We start from the raw sequence: 18522 nt of genomic DNA on the forward strand, positions 1-18522 counted from the left end.
AGAGGGAACTTCTTCTTCGGTAAGAAATCCACTGTGAATTTGGAAGCTAACCGCCACCGCGTACGTTTCCGCAAGCGCTGCCGGCTCCCGATCCACACTAGCGGAGCGACGGTGCCGCCACCTTTAGATCGATCTTGTGACGAATACGTGCGAATGAACTGGACACGGGAGAATGCGCCTGGACGAATTATGTAGCGTGACCGGGTGCTGAAAGGAAATAGCTGAGAGAAAGAAAGGACCACAGTATCGTGCAGAGGCAAGGCCGGGACTGTGTCGGTGTTGACCAATGCTTGAAAGCACAGCCCCATGGGCTCACATATAACACCCATTCTTTTCCTGAGGTTCTATTCTACACATATCGTCTGATGTTCCGAGTGGGTGATCCTGGTGATAGTGAGGGCGTTTCGGTGCTCGAGCCAACGACAAAAGTGGCAATGAAATCTAAGTGGAATTTAATCACAGCATTTGCTTGGAGCCCAGGGAACTGCATTTTGGTCCGGCGTCTCAGTGTCCATGGCCTGTGTAGTGTAATGGATATTGATCTGCTATAATGTATTTACCGTCCACAGCAATGACTGCTAGATCATTGAGGGGCAGAGGGTGCGGCGTCGCTTGCCACCATGACAAAAGGCGGAAAGAATCCAGTGCATTTGGTGCATAATTGATTCGTTACCGCGGACCAAGGCTCATGGTGTCCAGGAAAGCGTCTTGCTAGCCTTCAAATTGCACCGTTTTTTTTTTTTTGTCTTTGCTACCTGTTCATGAAATTCGATTGTAATTCTTCTTCAGCAACCCCTATTAGATGCAGTCGGGTACTTAGTGGCTACTTATTTCCACCCGAAGAGGAGCAAACGGCTTGTTCTAGCATCTCAGAGCTCGTGATCCCCTCCACATGCATGCCTCGCACTGAGAATTTGTATAAGACAAGACAAGGAAAGTAATTACGGACACAGACGCTGCGAAGCAGAGGACCGCGTAGGAATCAAATTCATCAGTTGCGGCTAGAGAGGTTTGGCAAACAGTGCCCACGTGCATAGAAAATGCCCTGTACGTGTATTTTGTAAAACTGTTCCATGTTGCTCCATTTCCATGCTTTGCCGTCAGCTCAACACCCTGGTGCACGTGTGGCCATTGAACGAGTCGAGCTGTGGTTCTTCAGCTGTTGGCTAGCCTTTGACATGGAGGGCTTTGAGTATAAGGGATACTCCAGCGCGTAATTTCAGCAGTGCAGGCAGGAACATGCGGCGATTATTCCTTTTAGACACGCAAGCGGCTTTCGCAGTGCTACACAGACAACAAAATGGCTACCGTTGTGACGTTGGTGAATACTTCCTGTAGTGCGGGCCGCCTAGCGCTATTGGAGTGACGCAGTGCTGTGAGCAGCGCACTCAGCTCTCCTCAGGGGTGGCACAGCTCAGAGGCAACCCTGATTCCTGGCGCAGCGCTCGGCAAGCGAGGGGGCATTTGTTAGCCCTGACATCGGCGCTCTGTGCGGCCGCCTCTACATGGCCCCGCGAATTTGCGGCCCCAAAATAATGATGTGTCACCGCAGGCTGTTGCTCCCATATAAAGTCATCAGGAACGTATTAGCGCGCTAATGGTGCCTGCAGCGAAAAGCAAAGAAAAGTGCGTCATTTTTGAAGGCGACTGAGTGAGGCTCGCTGTTTGCGCTCACCCTCCTCGCTGAGTTTGCTTTCCCGGATTTAATGCCGTCCGCGTGAGCTTTTTTTTTTCTTTGTAGAAATAAATGCTCAGTTATTTTTTTCTTTGGGACGCGCCTTGAACTGAGCGACAGGGATTTCCCGCGTTGTTGCCAACAGAATTAAGTCCCCTGTGCACATTCCTTAAATAAACTCAGTTTTGATCCCCTCATTTTTCGTTCGTTTTCTCTTTTTTTTTTGCACCATCGCACAGAGTGGAAGTTTTCAACGCTCTGTCTTCATGCTCGCGACCTTCGTTACGTCGCCAATGAGTCATAGCAACGTATGTGCGAAGCTCTACTCGGCCAACTGTTTCCCTATAAGTAATTCGCTTTTCTTGCGCTTTAAATTGGTGTACTATCACGCACAAGGGCTAGATGATAAACATATAGCTAACGAAGGATTCGTGGCGACTAACTATCATCAGCATGACTTCAAGAAGCAGTAGCTCAAACGTTACAAGCGTTAAAACCGACGAAATCTACAATATCTTCCGTAAGTCATATTTCTCTTTCGCTGATACTGCATGAAGCAGATGCTGACATTTCATCAATTAATGGTAAATACTTTACGAAAGGACTTCACCAGACACTCTAATCTGAGAAGCTGCTCCTGCTCAAGGCCAGTATAATGTAAAGCTGCCTTTCCGTTTGGTTGTGTTGTATTCTTATAGCTCGCCGCACCGAGAGCCACATCCTGCCAATAACGTAGGCGTTAATAGGTCACGCTATAAGTTGTGCAATACGTCATGCAATACGTCATGCAATACGTCGTGCAATACGTCATGTAATCCTGCCAATAGATTTCGCACAGAACCAGCCGCCTTTACGTTTGGTGATGGGAGAAGTGTCTATTAGCTCATACTGTAAATTCAGTCCTAAAGCGCGGAGGGATTTAATAACGTTTTGCTAAATCTCTGAGCATTCAGGGACGCCATTTGTGAAGGTTCTTTTTTTTTGTTCTGTTTTTTTTTTTCCACTGCCATTAATAGCGACCGCCTGCGAAGTCAGGGCTGACAGCCTGGAATATACACCCCCGTCAAAAGTCTACAGCCCAAGGGGTTTGCTTTTGAGGCCTGCAGCGTGCCTCCTTATGCATCCCCAGCGACCGTAATATCTCCAAAGAAGAACAGCCTCGCATTCTCAATCCTCCCAAGCTTTGGACTGCTAAATTTTCAATGGAGCCCCGGTAAACACCTTAGCAGCAAACCCCTTGGGCTGTATACTTTTGACGGGGGCTGTACATGTGTAAAAAAATGTGATCAAAATACCTGGTGATTTTTAAACCTGAAATGCTTCCGGTGCCCGTTGTCGGCGCGCCGCAAGTGACCTTGGCACCAGAACGAAAGGAGAACAAGGCGCCGAATCGAAGGCTAACCGAAGGGAGTCCACGGAGGCTAACATAAACGAACTTTGATGAAACCACGCACGATGCAATGCGTCGAAGCCGGCGTAGGAGACACCACGTGGGCCGCGACCGTCCGCTCCCCCGCACCCATGAGCAGAGAACTCTCGACAGCCACGACCCGACACCGCACTTTACTTGAACTCATGTATTTTTGTATATAGTGTATGGTGCCACCCTATCCCTATTTATTCCTTCTATCGCTCCCCTCTTTCTTTCCGCTCTCTGTACTCTCTCTGTCGCTTTATTTCCCCTAGCCGCACCTCAGGTGCTTCAGACTTCGATGGGGTCATCGTTTCAGTCTTTTCGCAACATCTTACTCGTTGAACGTCCTCAGTTCCGAAAGTGCGCGCAATAACAATAAAAAACACATGCTTGCATGGCAATGCATTTGCCGCATGAAACGCAAGTGTTAATTGGGATGACGTAAATATTGAGAAAGTACAGGGTCGTCCAAAAGTTCAACGGCCACAGGGTCTGCTTTAGAGCGCTATAGTTGGGCAGCTACGACAACCCTGGACCCAAAAATCTCTGTAGATGATAGTAGAAGTACTATTCTCACCTCTGAGAACCTTGATGTCCTTGATGATATCGTAAGTGGCAGTATACGCCGCTTGAAAGCAGACCCTGTGGCCTGGGAACTTTTGACGAAAATAGTCCAAAAGCCCCCAGAGTTAGCATATGCCTTGCGTTTTTATGTCGTTTTCAGAAAAAGACCGAAACGAAGGTTCCTCCGTAATTTCGCACAGATTTTTCAGCGAAGTACGCGCCCCTGGTGGAAGCTTAGAATCTGCAGAGAGCGAGTTTAAGCAACAGAGGTATGCAAGAATTCATCGTGAGAACTGCCTCTGCTTTCCGCGTTTCAGCCTTGTGCAATTAAAACCAGCAAAACTGCAATCACCGTAACGAGGGGGGAAACTAACGAGCCGTTATGCAAAATGAAAATACGCTTCAGAACTAGCATACGCCCCACTGAAATTGATTAGTCTGCAACAGCCAGACGTTTTCAGCGCCATGCGCTGCTTGTTTCTTTTTTATGACTGGAAATTATTCCTAGAGGCAGTATGCAAATGTAGACCTGTGTGCTAAGTTTCACTACGTTTTCAGCCCCTTTCTCTCATTTTTTTTTCCGTATTTCCTGCTCCACCTTGCGTTATACGCAAAACTTTTATTGAATGGCGCTCTCTTGAAGCTGTCCGTTTGTTCGTATTTCAAGAGGCACTTGTTCGGGCTAAAGCACCGAAAGCGCAAAGGTCTATCGATATTTTATTCGCTATTTGTAGCGTGATGTTTGCACGGTCCCTCACCGCTGTCGACGAAGGTTTCGGTTCATACAGCGCAGGCTCACAGCTGCGCCGAGCGCAGGTTTCAGCCATATGAAAGTGGGTCTACTCTCCCCGAAGCCGGCAACAAGTGTAGCAAACAAATGGCATACTTAGAATTTTTCACTACCGACGCGCGTTCACGAATACGGTGGCACAAAAAAAAATAAAAATATAGCGAAGCGGCGGGAGGAGAAAATAAAAACGAAAAAAGAAAGCGATTTGATGGATACTTCGCATTCCTCACTCGCGAAACTGAAACGGCCGCACTCGCTGCGGCGAGGCACATTTCCTCGGGCGATGATTTTTGCCGTTGTGGCGCTTTTCTTCCGTATCACCTATTTTGCGGCGCCGTTAGGCGTTCCCGCATTTCCGGTCCCCGACCGCGTACATCTGTCCCCATGGGGGATCGCGCAGAACACCTGCGTAATCGATTTTGAGCCGCGCGCGCTTCCGGATCGATGTTGCGGCCGCATCCGTGCTCCTCGCTGGAGCGAGGAACTGCCTTCGCGGCGCAACGCCCGAGCGTCGCCGCAATTGGCGCTGAACTGCGCGCGACCTGCGCTACCAGAACCGAAGTCATGCCGCGGGGTATTGGCAGTGATGGGACTAGATGCGACTGGGCCTGAGCATGGATCTGCTTACCCGCTGGGACCTCCGGAAGCACAGCGGCTGGCAGTGACGGGCTAGAATGCGGAATGCATCGAGATGTGATGCGCGGGTGTGACTTGCCGAGCAATTTTCTGGAGTGTGGTGTGTCTAGTTCAAAGGAATGCGTCGAAACAGAGAGGTGTGATGTTTCTGCTTCCGTCTAAAGCGCTTTCAAGCGTAGTGCAACAAATGTGGGTGAAATGCGACCTTAAGTTACACGTAGCGGAGGGTCGAAAGAGAGGCAATTTAAAATGGCACATTGATGCACACGTGTACACCCGTACACGTGCACACTGTTTCGATGCAGATTTGGACGTCATGCGGAAATATAAAGTTCAATTGACGATCAAGGAAAGTGATACCAAACAAACGCTTGAAAGAGCCGTCTTGTCTTATCCTCAATCAATTTGTCTATTCTGATTTACATTCCTGCAAGAAAAAAAGAAAAAGGTGCCAGGTCTTTCAACATTGTCCGTTGTGACGCATGCATACTGGTGTAAATTCAGTGGTCGTTGTTTTCGGGCCATGAAAGCGGCGAACAGATTGCACTGTTACGCCGCATGGTGTTCCGGTACCCTGCTGTCGAGGCCGCGCCAGGAGCGTTCTTCGCGATTGTGAAATGGGTCAGAGGAAGAGGAAAGTGGATCGGCGATTAGCCATCCTCTATACAACGTACCTCACAGCATAGCTTGGTATAGCTTTGTCAACAAAAATCTATAAATATAGTAAACGGTCTCTACTAAAGCTCAAACAATCTTTGAATTCCAAACCTGTTGCCGTGCGGGTCTCCGGACCGGTAGCTGCCTCAGGTTCCCATAGCCATGGCGGCTTTTGCCTGGGCGCGTATTGTTAGTGCCGCAATTGCTCGTCGAACGTCAGCGTCGTACAGTATGGGCATCGGTATGAGTTCGATAGGCAGAGTAGCCATGTAGCGAAACCGTTCTTACGGTGAATGGCGCATTGGTATCCTAAGCCTGAGGACAGAGTCCCCATATCTATTTTTCTATGGAGTTTATTCGATTTCATGCAAATTTATGTGAATTGCAGGCAAACATCCCTTTTTGTGCGAACTTTACTGGTGGAAATCTCCTTCTATTTCTGAAATTTTGTGGTGGCCCATAAAGTAATGTAATTTCCTCATTTGATATGGCTTGCTACGACTCGTAACTGCTACATCCGAGGTCTAAGCCTGCAGAAAATGGTCGTAATGTGCGGCCTAATTACAGCTGCAGGAATATCTCAGACGGCAGTCTTAAATAAAAAAAAATCCAGTCGAACAAATCACTTCCATTTTGACGCTTGCTATCAATCCGGTGAGTTTCGCCCTTAGCTGGCACAGTCGAATACGGCGGCCTTAATTTCTGTATAGTTTTACGCAGACCTCCATACTGCTGCTTTCTTAAACGACTTCCTCACGCGACTGTCGTCATTCAATTTGATTCAGCATACTCCTCGCAATTCTGAGGTGACAGAGAAGTCACCTCAGAAGTTCGTTCCCTTTTGCTACGTATTCAAAGTGGGACACCGTAACACGCTTTTATTATTTTTTTAACTAAAGCAATGATTTTCTGCCCACCTCTCTTCAGGTCCGACATTCCTCTCGTAGACTCATGGCATTTGTGATTTCCGCTGCATTTCTCAGAACAGGTTCTGCTAAAAAATTCTAAGGACGATTGCGTTTCTGCCGAATGCGAAATTTTAGCGCACCTCGATTGGTATCTCAGGCTCTGTAGGCTCACTGTTTTGCTTCTCTGGGTCGTTGGCACGTCTGGCGACGATACTAGTTCGAGAGTAGTATTAGTTGATGAAGGCGGTGTTGTATAATGCACAGCGCGCGAGAATGCGTATATTAATTAGATTGCAGTATTAGTAGAAGACGACGACGACGTGCAATGCACAGCGCGAGAGTGTGCTGCAGTTTAACACGAGGCGTGATCGGCTTCAACGATAGCCTAGTGTTCTCAGTGTCTATAGGCTCATTGTTTTTCCTTGCTTGGTAGTCGGCACGTCTGGCGACGATATTAGTTCGATAGTAATATTAGTTGATGAAGAAGGCAAAGTGCAATGCGCTGCGCGCGAGAATGTGTACATTCGTCCGATAGAAGTCTCAGTTGAGGAAGACGACGATGTACAACGCACAGCGCGAGAGTGTGTTGCAGTCTAACACGGGGCGTGACCGTCTGCGGCGATAGCCTAGTGCTCTCGTACAGCGGCCAGCGAAGTTGATCTGTTCGCGGCGCCGACGCAGGTTCGAATCACTGTCGCGGCAATGTTTATTTATCTACGGTTTCGCTCGGTTACACCGAAGGCGGCTACGTGGCTCAACCCATGAACGGGCGCTTAAAAGCTGCACTCTAAAAACACGACAATGTGTCACCCGACCTTCCCAATCTGCTGGTTGCCGCGGAAGCACTAAATGGTCTTCCCTGTTCCATCCTTCTTTTTTCAGAAATCCCGCCGCGTCTTGCAATGAAACTGTAGTTGCACTTGAAGAAACAAGGCGGTGCCTGTCGAGGCTGGCAAAGTGTCGTCGCACGAAAGAAAGAATGATTCCAGCCAAGCTCCTTTCTCGAGTGGGCAGCGGTGAATGATGACTGGGAGCGTCGCGCGGGCCCCCCTCTTCCGGCCTGCGCCAAAGACGCGGCTTGCAGCTAGCGGCGCAGTCTGGCAGCGCGCGGATAGAGTGACCGCAGACACAGCGCGTGATGTACGCTCTCCGCCGACGTGGCGCGTAATCCCCCTTGATGCATGGCCACAAGTGGCGGTGCGGTGTCGGTGAAAAGAGCGGCCGCGCTCTAGCGCCCCTTGTAGCCGTGGGCACTGCCCGAACGTTGTTCCGTGCTCCCTGCTTCTCGCACTTCTTGCTTTCGTGCCTGCGTGCATGCATTCGCGCACTCTTGGATGCTTCCAGCTGTCCTGGCAGTACCGGCCGACGTAACTGAGCGCGGGCCACTTTGGCAGCCGCCCTTGATGCATTGTTGCTGGTGTGGCTGCGGACGCTTGCTGCGCCGCAGCATGATTCTCTTATGCCTGATACAACCTGACGTATTAACTTGCTTCGCCGTTGTCGAGCTCCGCGTTACTGCATCGGGATGCTTTACTCAACGTGATCTATCTCTGCTCCGTGGGATATGCTCGACTTTGTGGCCATGCCTTTCTTGTTACGATTTATAATGTTTATGCTACTGTGTTTCAAAACGATGCAGTTTTTTCTGATCAACTACTGCGAGGTTGTATGCAGAACACTTTGTTCTTTTGCGTATTGCGTTGCAAATTTCAGCGCTTATCGCCAGAAGGAGCTAAAATATAAAAATTTAGACGCTGCATGTGCCACATTTTAGAGGCGCGGATATGTGCCATGCCTTTCAAGCGGTTCTTTTAACACGCTAGCTTTGAAAGGCCCCGTGCCGCAAAAAAAAAAAAAAAACGATGTTGGCGTTGCCATCGGCGTGTCCGAAAAAGGCGTAATCGACACAGTCGTGACGTTAATACTGCATGGCCTCGCGCTAGTAATTCAAACACCCCTGTGCGATCCCTCTTGCTTCCTGTATATCTATGTATATATGCTCCTGTCAACGCGCGGAACCGGCATGGTGAAATATATAAATCGGTGCTAGCGTGCTCGGATTACTCGTAAACGTCTTAAGAACGTTTATATATGCAAAGTAATTGCGGGGAAAAGTCGGCGCATCTGCGTGTCTCCTCCTTTTTTCGTCCGTCGTCTACAAGCGCTGCATATTTAAGTATGTCAAATCAACTTGCCCAGCAATACACCCTGCTCATGTGAAAAGTAAATTGGGTGAATTAGGCGCGATTCTACCCCATAACCCTTGGACTGCGAGATGGGCACGCTACCGACATATGCCACAAACGCTCGTCGTTTTAAGCGGGATAGAGGTGGACCTGGTGAATTCGTTGTTCTCTTTGACTTGGTGTGGTGTCTCAAGGACATGTACTGATGCGTTTATGGTTGATTATGACTATACTAGTTGGTGCGGCAATTAAACCAGATTAATTCGAATTCTGCGATGGTTCCTTGGCTTGAACGGTTTGATGCGTACGTATGCGTGATGTATCGATGTGTAAGGTGTGATTCGGGCATCACTAATCTGGGAAAAAAGGCGACGTATAAACCCGCCGAGTGTGCCGCCACGTGGTGATGCAATACTACTTTGACATTGGGTCTCGTCTGCCTGGCGGAATGTTTCCATCCGTCGGGGAGTCCACCCAGGGGCGCTACGATCCCGTTTCTCCCTGCGATCCCTACCAACAGTATAGATAAACTGCTGGTAGCTGCATGCACGGTTGAGGTAGCAGCATGTTCCTAAGACTTTTCTCACACATTTATTCTCAGATTGGTGGGTTGAAAATTGTCTTCAAGATATGCGTACGTCTCGTCAACCTTTCACCTACTTTACACGCCAAACTGTGCGCTGTCAAGCAGTACATGGCCGACGTCAAGAATTCTGATCTGCTACCTGACCTCAGAAAGAATTGCTTTCGATGAAGTTGTTTGCTCCGCACTGACCACTGTTTAAGCTTTTTGCCCAACTCGCGTCACAGTACCACCGCAGAATGAGCCACTCTGTACGGAATTTGGAGAGACTCAACCTTGTTGCGAAAACGCGTGCATGAAAATGAAAAAATTGTAAGACGACGCGGACCCCTTTTAGTGCACAGCTGGGTTGCTGCCTGACATAATTCCTGTAGTGGTGAAAAAATAGATCACTAACTCTTTGCCTCACGCCATGCTATGTGCAGTCATCCTGATTATCTCGCTGTTACCGCGCATAAGTAACTGCTGATGAGATATATTTAGGCCTCCAGCATGAGCCATTTAGCGGCAGCTGTCTCGTAGCTTTCTGACAATTACCAGCGAGCTAAAACCAACTACCGCAACTTGTTCTTCTCGGCCTTCAAGCGGCACAGAAACAAAAATAAAAAGCTCCGGCGCATTTCTGTCATTAACAACGATTGACGGGCGCATCTATAGGTAACTAGCATCATTCACGCGTATGCGCGTCGTTCAAATGTAACAGAAGAGCACACGCAGCGTTAAATGGTCTCTTAACGACCTCCCGTGAATACTGCATCCTCATTGTTCCCGAGGTTTTACCTCTCTTCTACACACTACTAGCGTGCTGCAGGGGCGCGTGCAATGCGTCGCATATACTGTGCCAGAGGTACTCCATAGAGAGAAACTTTATTGAACCCACGAGTCTTGCTGGAGTCAAGTTGTGGACATCCTCAGTTCAGGATGCCGGTAGTTTGCGCTGCCTCCCGTGTCCGGTCAATCAGATTGCGCTGGTCTCCCAGGTCTGAGCTTGAAAAGCCGCTTCCCACTGCTGTCGTGTGGCGTGTGTTGTTTCTTCTGCTGATGTTATGCCCGAGCACTCGCACTTTATGTGGTACAGTGTCAGTGCCTGCCCGTACCAATGGCATACCCTCACTGAGTCACGCGGCACAACCCTGAGCCTGTTTTATAGCTTTTTGGACAACGCGCTCGTGAGCAGGCTCTACTTTCTTCCCAAAGTTGGTGTTTAATCAAAGACTCTCTTTTTATGTCCCTTTAGCGGGCCAAGAAAGCCGAAGAATGGCGCCTTATCAGTTCTATTTTCAAGGCTCAACGAGAGGCGTCGATGGCGAGGTTTCGCATAGGCTTAGGAGCCAAAATTGTGTGGCAGTCCTTCAAGGGCTTTTCTCCCTTCATGTAAATAACAAAATGAGGAAGCATTATAGTGAAATTGTGCAATTCTTCTTTCCTTTTACGTCCTGGATTTCTTTCGTTTCTCGCTTTCGTGTATGTGTGTCCGCGTACGCGCGCTGTTTTTCCGGTAATATTTTGTCATTTTGATCATTTAATAATTTTTTGGCTGTTCTTTAGAAAACATGCGGAAACCGAGAGAATTAAAAATCTCTTTATTGTTAGGATAATATTAAGCGCCGAACAGCACGGTGGCTTTTCAGGTTAGCGCCAGCTGATTGTCCCGTATGGCTCATGCCAGCCGCGCACGCCATGGACGATAGGGAGAGGTAAGCAGAATGGCGGGACAAGTTGCCGTCCATGTAAGTGATTTTTTTTAACTGCTGACACACTGATAAGACATAAAACAGCGTCGCGCAACCCTAAACGTCAACGACGTGTTCTTACCCTTCGGTATTCAGGAAGAGCGTCAGTACCTTTCAAGACGTCGTTAGCGGTGCGAGGAACAAGCACTGGGTGGCATGGGCAGAAAGGAGAAACGGACTGCACGCGTGGCTACCCTTTAACAGCGTCTTCGCTCCCTTTTGTTTATGCTTATGCTGGTCACGTCGTGTTTCGTCCGCATGTTCAGCCTCTTACAAGCCCGACCCGTTGTGCTCGCTTGCGGTAGTGCCGACAACCATATCGATTAGGGGGATAGCAGAATATCGGAACACCAGTGCGCATGCGCAGAACAACAACGCCCCTCTAGCTGTTGTCCAGCGCATGCGCACTGGCGTCCCGCTATTCCGTTATCCCCCTAATCGATAGGGTCCCCCTATTCTAAATCTCCCTACCGAACAGCTCAGTGAATAAATCTCATCCACGCCTCATTACCAACCCGTACCCAGCTGAGAAGTGCGAAGCGGTGGTTAGGCCGCGAGCCGAAATCGCGGTTCAGTGAGTGACACAACCTGGACGAAAACTTTAGAAGCTGTGAAGTCACGTGCTATAAGTTCCATCGTGAAATGCCTTGTGGTTTAAGGATGACTAAATGAAAATTAATCTTTGAGAACGGCGAAAAAAATGATGAAATAGGGAGGAACTATTGAAAGGGCGAATTAATTTTTTAACCAAAAAACAATTTCGAAATAGACTGCACATGCGTGACTACTATCATGTCCTGTGGCCGCACCTACATGCCTGTCCTCCCTGCGCAGACTTCGAGCACGAGCGCCGCGTGGTGCAAGAGAATGTGCTGCCCGAACTTCAGCGGCACTGCGCCTCCCTGGGCGTGGACGTGGAGCTCTTGGACCTGCAGCAAGGACAGGACCCGCGCCTGCGGCCGGCCGCCGCCACTCTGCGGGAGCTCGAGGACTGCCATGCCCGCTCCCTGGGGTGCTTCCTCATCGTGAGTGTCGGGACCTCGTCCCACTGCGCACTCGGGCAGCAGGGCGAGCGCCGCACGCGCCTTCGTGATGCTGCTTCGTAATGCGTGGCGGCCTATCCACGCATTAATAAACGAATGTAGGCCGTGCTCTAAAATATTTCGTGCAGCTTGCAACACCAGAGTATCTCCCATTGGACGACTGATTGCCAACAAGTTTCGGCTGACTTTCTGCTGGGTTTTAGGCGAGGAAAATATCAATAAAGAAGAACCAGGCGGAATCCACAAGCAGAGAGAGGGTTGCCAAGAGCGAGTTCCCTGTGTGTCATTTCTAAGGTACAGCGCAATGCAAGACAAGGACACGAGATAGACAGGATACACGTGGGCGCTCGTGCGTCTCTACCTGCTTTCTATTTCACGTCCTTGTCTTGTGTTTCGCTACAATTTTAAAATCATGTCGCATCAACTCGCTTAAACTGCCATCTTCGTTACTACGGTGTGTTTATGTTCATAGCACAGAAAGGACATATGGTAGGAATTCCGCGCGTATAAAGCTTGGAACATTAGAAAAACGTTTGGTTTCTTACCGCGTTATACAGTATGATGACGTACACTCTAGAGTTCAATTCCTATGCGACAGCATTTTGTATTAATGAAAACAGACATGGCGTCCCCGCTCACTAGATGGTTTCCACCCTTTTTTTTCGTTGACTTCCTCTATTCCTGCACGTTCCGAACGATCATCGTTGACTGCGTCCAAGCAGTACCTACGCAACCAACAAACGCGTTAGCCGCAACGGCGTCCAATTTGCCTCTGTGAAATAGCACGGCTCGCACGGTGCTTCGTGATACAGCTAGGTGCAGTCAGGCTAGTAACCTTGCATGCTTCAAAATAGAAACATGTGGTCACAAGCATTAACACTGCACTAGCAAGTAGAGCAGTACAGTCAAACGCCTCTATAACGAAGCGCACGGGGCCGCGACATTGCTTCCTTATAGCGGTCAGTTCGTTATAACAATCACGCTCTTCTAGGTCCCCCAGTAAAGCAGGATTTGCATATTGACAAAAACAGTTTCATTCCCCAACGGTACGACAACTGCTCAGCAAAATAAGTAGTTCTCCTGACACTATAGCCCAACAAAGATGAACCTGATGTCAAGTTCGAAAGCGCGTTGAGGCTGAAGGTCCGGGAGTGACTCAGAAACAATTGCATGGTGCCACATCATGTGGTTTCAAGGGTCATTACCACCCTTGGCTTTTCGGCCAACTCATCGTGACCGCCCGCCCAATAATTTTGTGCGCCTCCTGCGCGTCCCTCGTGGCGTTTATAACGTACGCTGTTGTGGGGGAAATAAACAGGTCATCCGCTGATACGTAGTCGTCGACGGCCTCTCCGTTAGCACGCGCACGGTACGTGACGAGCCATTCTTGGAGCTCTTTGGCAGAACTCACAGCGTCCCCATGGTTGGCGCAGTTGCCCGCATTCTCGCCAGTAAATTCCATGAACTGAGGTAAAGCCGACTTTTCGTCAGTAGCTACGCGCGGTGCTAGGAGAGCCGCTCCTCCACGTGGTGGAACTGATTTCGATGGCTTGGCGAGCGTTTATTTTAGTTTTGCCTTCAACCTTCAACGAAGCTCAAAAAGAATCCGCTGCAGTTGCTTTGTACGGTCCACGGCTTTCGCATTCTGTATTATCATTCGGTCAAGCGCTTACAGCACGGTCGTGCAGTTCGACGGCAGACAAGTCATTACGAAGTGCTCCAGCCCCGCTATATATTGCTGTGCGCAGAACAGTTCTCGACCAGAAGAGCAATCTCGCGCTTCTCAGTCCGGATCTTCTCCAGCTTTCGAAGCTAGTCCTGGAACAAATCAGTCGTCATCCAGGCCTTTTTGCGCAACGAAATCAACCGGAGAACTGTAGGCTCCTCTGAAACAGGGGCCACGAAAATCAGGACGCACTTGCACTGCGCATGCCCGCAAAGCATTATTTCCTACTCGCCGATCTCCTTGCTCGTTTTTGGTGAAAAAAATATTCTCGTGCCATGGCTGCCATCTTAAGTCCGCAAATCATAGCAAAGCATTGTCTACCAAAAACATTTCTCACAGTAAAGTTTTTCACACATGGTTATGACTATGACACTCGTATTGCATGAATGAAAGACATTGCGACCTTATATACAGGGTGTTTCACTTAAGGGTTCACAGAATTTTTAAAAATAGCCTTTTCGAGTCCAAAGAGCGCTTTTTCCGGCATACCATTCTCAGCGGTGTAGCGCATCAGAATACAACTAATGCGTGCTAACTAGAAGGCTCGTTAACTAATATTGAATAGTAAAATTTTTAATTATTACTGGTAGCCTCCTTAATTATTGAGAGGCGTACAGCCACCGTAAGTAATATCCTTATCAGTTTTTAGAATTTCAAAAACGCGTTGACCCTCGGCACTGTGGACCGACAAATTTTGGCTATTTCGACGAGTTATGTGCGCTGGAAAGGTGCTTTGCCTGCAAACGTCTCAAAAGCGCATATATTTTAGCGCGATGTAGCCAAACTTCGTTGCACCACAGCGCCGAGGGTAACCGAGTTTTAGTAATTCTAAAAACTGATATGGATATTACTTACGGCGGTCTATGCGCATCTCAGAAATTAAGGAGCCTAACAGTAATAGTTAAAAAGTTAACTATTCACTACCGGTTAACCAGCCTGCTAGTGAGCACATCTTAGCTTTAGTGTGATGTGCTACACTGCTGACAGTGCTATGCCGAAATAAGCGCTCTTCTAATTCGAAAAGACCATTTTTTTTTAAATGATGTAAATCCTTAGGTGAAACACCATGTATGAAAAGTAAAGCTTTCTTGGACCGCGCATTTAATTGTGAGTCAACTATATATGGACTGTTGAAAGATACCGTTGGAAACATATTGGTAGGAATGGTGTGATCTTCCGATTTGTTGCAAAATCTTGCTTTTAAAGTTTGGCCTGCGCCCACACTGTGTAGTTAAGACTGCCATCAATAAAGCAATAGGGTGCGTTTTTGGCAATAAATAGCAGAAAGCTTCAAGCGTCCACAGAAGGAATCTGCGGATATACTGACAGTTGCGGTGCAATCTTACGATATGCAAAAATGTTACGTTCATCAACAACTTCCCGTTGAAAATAATGCCCTTGACCAAAAGTGCTCGGTATGGCGACTTCAAAAGACTTTATTTTGTTTTTCCCCAAATATGAAACACCGAAAATCGTAAAAAATTGAAACATTTTATGCTATGTTCATGCAGTAGCCATTCTACTATTTCCTATGTTGTCCTAAAAGCAAAGAAGCTGCAATAAATTTTCTGAACGCAAACGCGTTCAGAAAAAAAAAAAATTCTAAGATTGAGCAAAAGTGCTTTTGAGGCATATTCATCCCATAATTGTGCATTGAGGTGGTCCAAACAATAATATTACAGGTAACACGTTGCGCAGTACTGTCAGTGATATTTATCTGGGGAAGTTTAATCGGAACACTTTGGTTTTAAGAAAGAAAATAATCTTGAAAAAAAACTGAACTCGACACTTGAGCTCCGCCTTAAGGCCATGACGCGATGGCGTAATCGGTTAATTCTGATATATACAGAACAGCATTCCCTACTGTATACACTCACAGATCGCTGAGAGTCCTCGTACCCCCCTTGGTGCAATGATGTAGCGGTTTATCGATGCGCCACTGCCCCGAGACGGCAGGTTCTCCCAGCGGTGAACCTTGTGCGGCCCAGGTTGCTCTTCCCGAGTGGCGAGTCATCAATTTAACTCCCACCTGTAAGGGTGGGCAGTTTGCTCACAATCCGGTGGGCAGGTTGTGATGACGCTGCAAGGTCACGTGACCCAGGTGGCCCACCTGCCTCCCAGGTTGCTCTCTGGCGACCGCCTGCCATAGTCATGCCCGTGATTTTTCGCTCACAACGCCGACACAGAATTTTGTGGTGAACGGGGCCTCTAACGCTGTCGCGTTAAAACATTCCTGGCGGATATTCGTAAAAAGTATCTGCAACTGAACCGCATATGATCATTACACTTGCGTAGTGTTCGAGAGGAGTTAAGGGGGCACTGTGTGCCTCTCGAGCGAGCGCCCGCTGAGCAAACCCGCGCTTAGGCGCGCCAGCAGAGAATGAAGCACCCTGAAACTGAAGGAGAGCGGCGAGCGATAAGCCTCGGCCCCAGGGCCAAATTAAAGCTCTCCGAGCTCTCGGGCGACGCGGTCTTCCGCACGTGCAGGGAGAAATGTAGGCTCCCCGGTCGAGATGGCATGCGGCGGCGCAATTAAAAAGCGGCCACCCTCCGCAACGCCGCTGCCGTCTCCGGGCCATTTGTTCTTGGCCCTTTGATACTGTCCCTCTGCAGATGTGTCCGCAAATATAACTCGCACGTGCGCCACGGACCCGCGAACCCGCACGTGCGTAACGCGCGTAGAGGTGGATACTACTCGCGGCCACATGCCGAGCGCGCGCTTCCCGCAGGCCTCTAAGACAAAGAAACGGGCGACAACGTAGCAGTAGACTGGCGAGCGCGAAAGGGGAACAGCGAGCCAGCCCCTTGATAAATGGCGCTCATATTTCGGAGAAGTGGGCGCTCGTTTTTACCACGACGTCCGGCGCGAGCGGGGTGACTCAGCAAAATCTCTGCTCGCTCCATTAACGCGCGCGGGCCGCCGGCTCTGGCCGGTCGGCTCGGCCCGCGCTCATATTCCCCGAGCGGCAGCGATGGCCGCCGTTAGTTTCCATTAGCGCACGCGGCGCAGCGCGGCAGTGCCAGCTGAACGGCGGCTCCAATCGCCGGTCGGGGACTCTGGCCGCGGGATGGCCGCTGCTGCTGCCCGCCGCTCTCGCCCACCGGGACTCCCTGCGCGGCCGTCTCGCCACGCGGCTGGCCGGTCGTCCAGCTAAACGGTTCCGTCACGGAGACGTCCTTTCCGCACTCCTTCCGACGCCGTTGCGAAATTCCAGCTGGTCTTTCTCAAGGCCACTGGATCGCTGCATGTAGTACCTGCGTTACGGAGACCGGCTCTTGCGGCTGTTGTTCCACATGTCGACCAGTGCATTTTACGGCCTCTGTAAAGACCACCTGACAGTATTTACGATGCAGCAGTCGGGCTTTGCTCCGAAAATCTAGTTAACGCCAGGCACCCGTTCCACACTGAACGAACGGCATAATCAGCACCCCCCCCCCCCCCCCCACCTCCTGTCTCCACCGTTATCCCAGCGATATTTTAAATAAACTAACGGCGGCCAAGCGCCGGTCTCTGTCAACACATTATAACAGCGCCATTGCACCGTTCATTGCTGCAATACCGATGGGTACCAGTGTTCCACCATCACTCACCAGGCGGGCGCAGTCAGCGAGTACTTTTCGAGCACATATGCTTCTTTGCCCCCTGTATGGTAGCCTGACTGCTTCCTCTTCGCAGCACTTTTCTGCATCGTTCACTATACTTAGTTGAGTCCTTACGCCAGAGCCTCACATGGAGCTTGCCCCCAAGGCATATCTAGATGTTTCGCAAGCAACAAGGTTGTGGCGCTGCCGCTAGTACGAACGTACTAGCACCAGTTATTCAAAAACCCCTAAGACACAACAAAGGCCCGCACTTCACCATTTATTTAATTTTACTTGCTGTTAGTCCCATCGTTTATTATAGTAGTACAGAGAAAATGAGATTGTAATGAGGTGCCTCGTACAATTAATGTGGACGGCCACAATCTTCATTCGAGCGGTGCTGCTCAACAGACCAGCGTTCTTGAGCGCAAAACCCGAACTTCGTCAGCTTCGCCTTCCTTCTTCTTTCTCGCCTTCGTAGGCTCCAGCTGCTGGGGCATCAAACCCCAACTCTCTTACAATACCCCCGGGGGGGAAAGGCGCCATCCTGGCGGCCTAAGGGCAAGAGACGATAGTTGGGTCGTAGTAGGGCTTCAGACGGTCTAAGTGCACAATTTCATGGCCGCGGCGGCGATGATCAGACGAAGGCGTGATGGGCTCGACGAGATAATTAACTGGGGATGTCTGCTGAACAACGCGATAGAGGCCCTGGTATTTGCTCAACAGTTTTGTAGACTGTCCTGAGCTGGAGGAGGGCACCCAAAGCCAAACCAATGATTCAGGAAGATAGGACGGCGGCAGACCGGGAGAAGCGGCGCGGGCGCTTTTCTGACGGTGCTGGTCGTGAGAGGTAAAGGAACGGGCGACTTGACGGCATTCTTCGGCATGCCTCGGTGGACACCTCGGTGGATTCGGTGGACTCCTGAACTTCGCCGTAAGAGAAGGGAGAAAGATGGGAGTGAACGAAGACACCGTATTCACTAGACGCACCTTTGTTCATTCCAAACCATCGAGCTGGCATGGCG

At 49.5% G+C, this 18522-nt stretch overlaps 1 protein-coding gene across 2 annotated transcripts in view; it reads left to right on the forward strand.

Annotated features, from left to right (window-relative positions):
* Positions 1 to 18522, forward strand: part of LOC149351799 (protein qui-1) — a 484090-nt gene that overhangs the window by 322086 nt on the left and 143482 nt on the right. For both annotated transcript variants that reach the window (XM_089581130.1, XM_089581131.1), the window contains one exon: positions 11981 to 12171. In XM_089581130.1, the coding sequence (XP_089437256.1) occupies positions 11981 to 12171 (191 nt within the window). The remainder of the gene's footprint in view (positions 1 to 11980; positions 12172 to 18522) is intronic.

The sequence above is a fragment of the Amblyomma mixtum genome, chromosome 3 (assembly GCF_055824585.1).
Source record: "Amblyomma mixtum isolate Tamu chromosome 3, ASM5582458v1, whole genome shotgun sequence".
Taxonomy (NCBI): Eukaryota; Metazoa; Arthropoda; class Arachnida; order Ixodida; family Ixodidae; genus Amblyomma; species Amblyomma mixtum.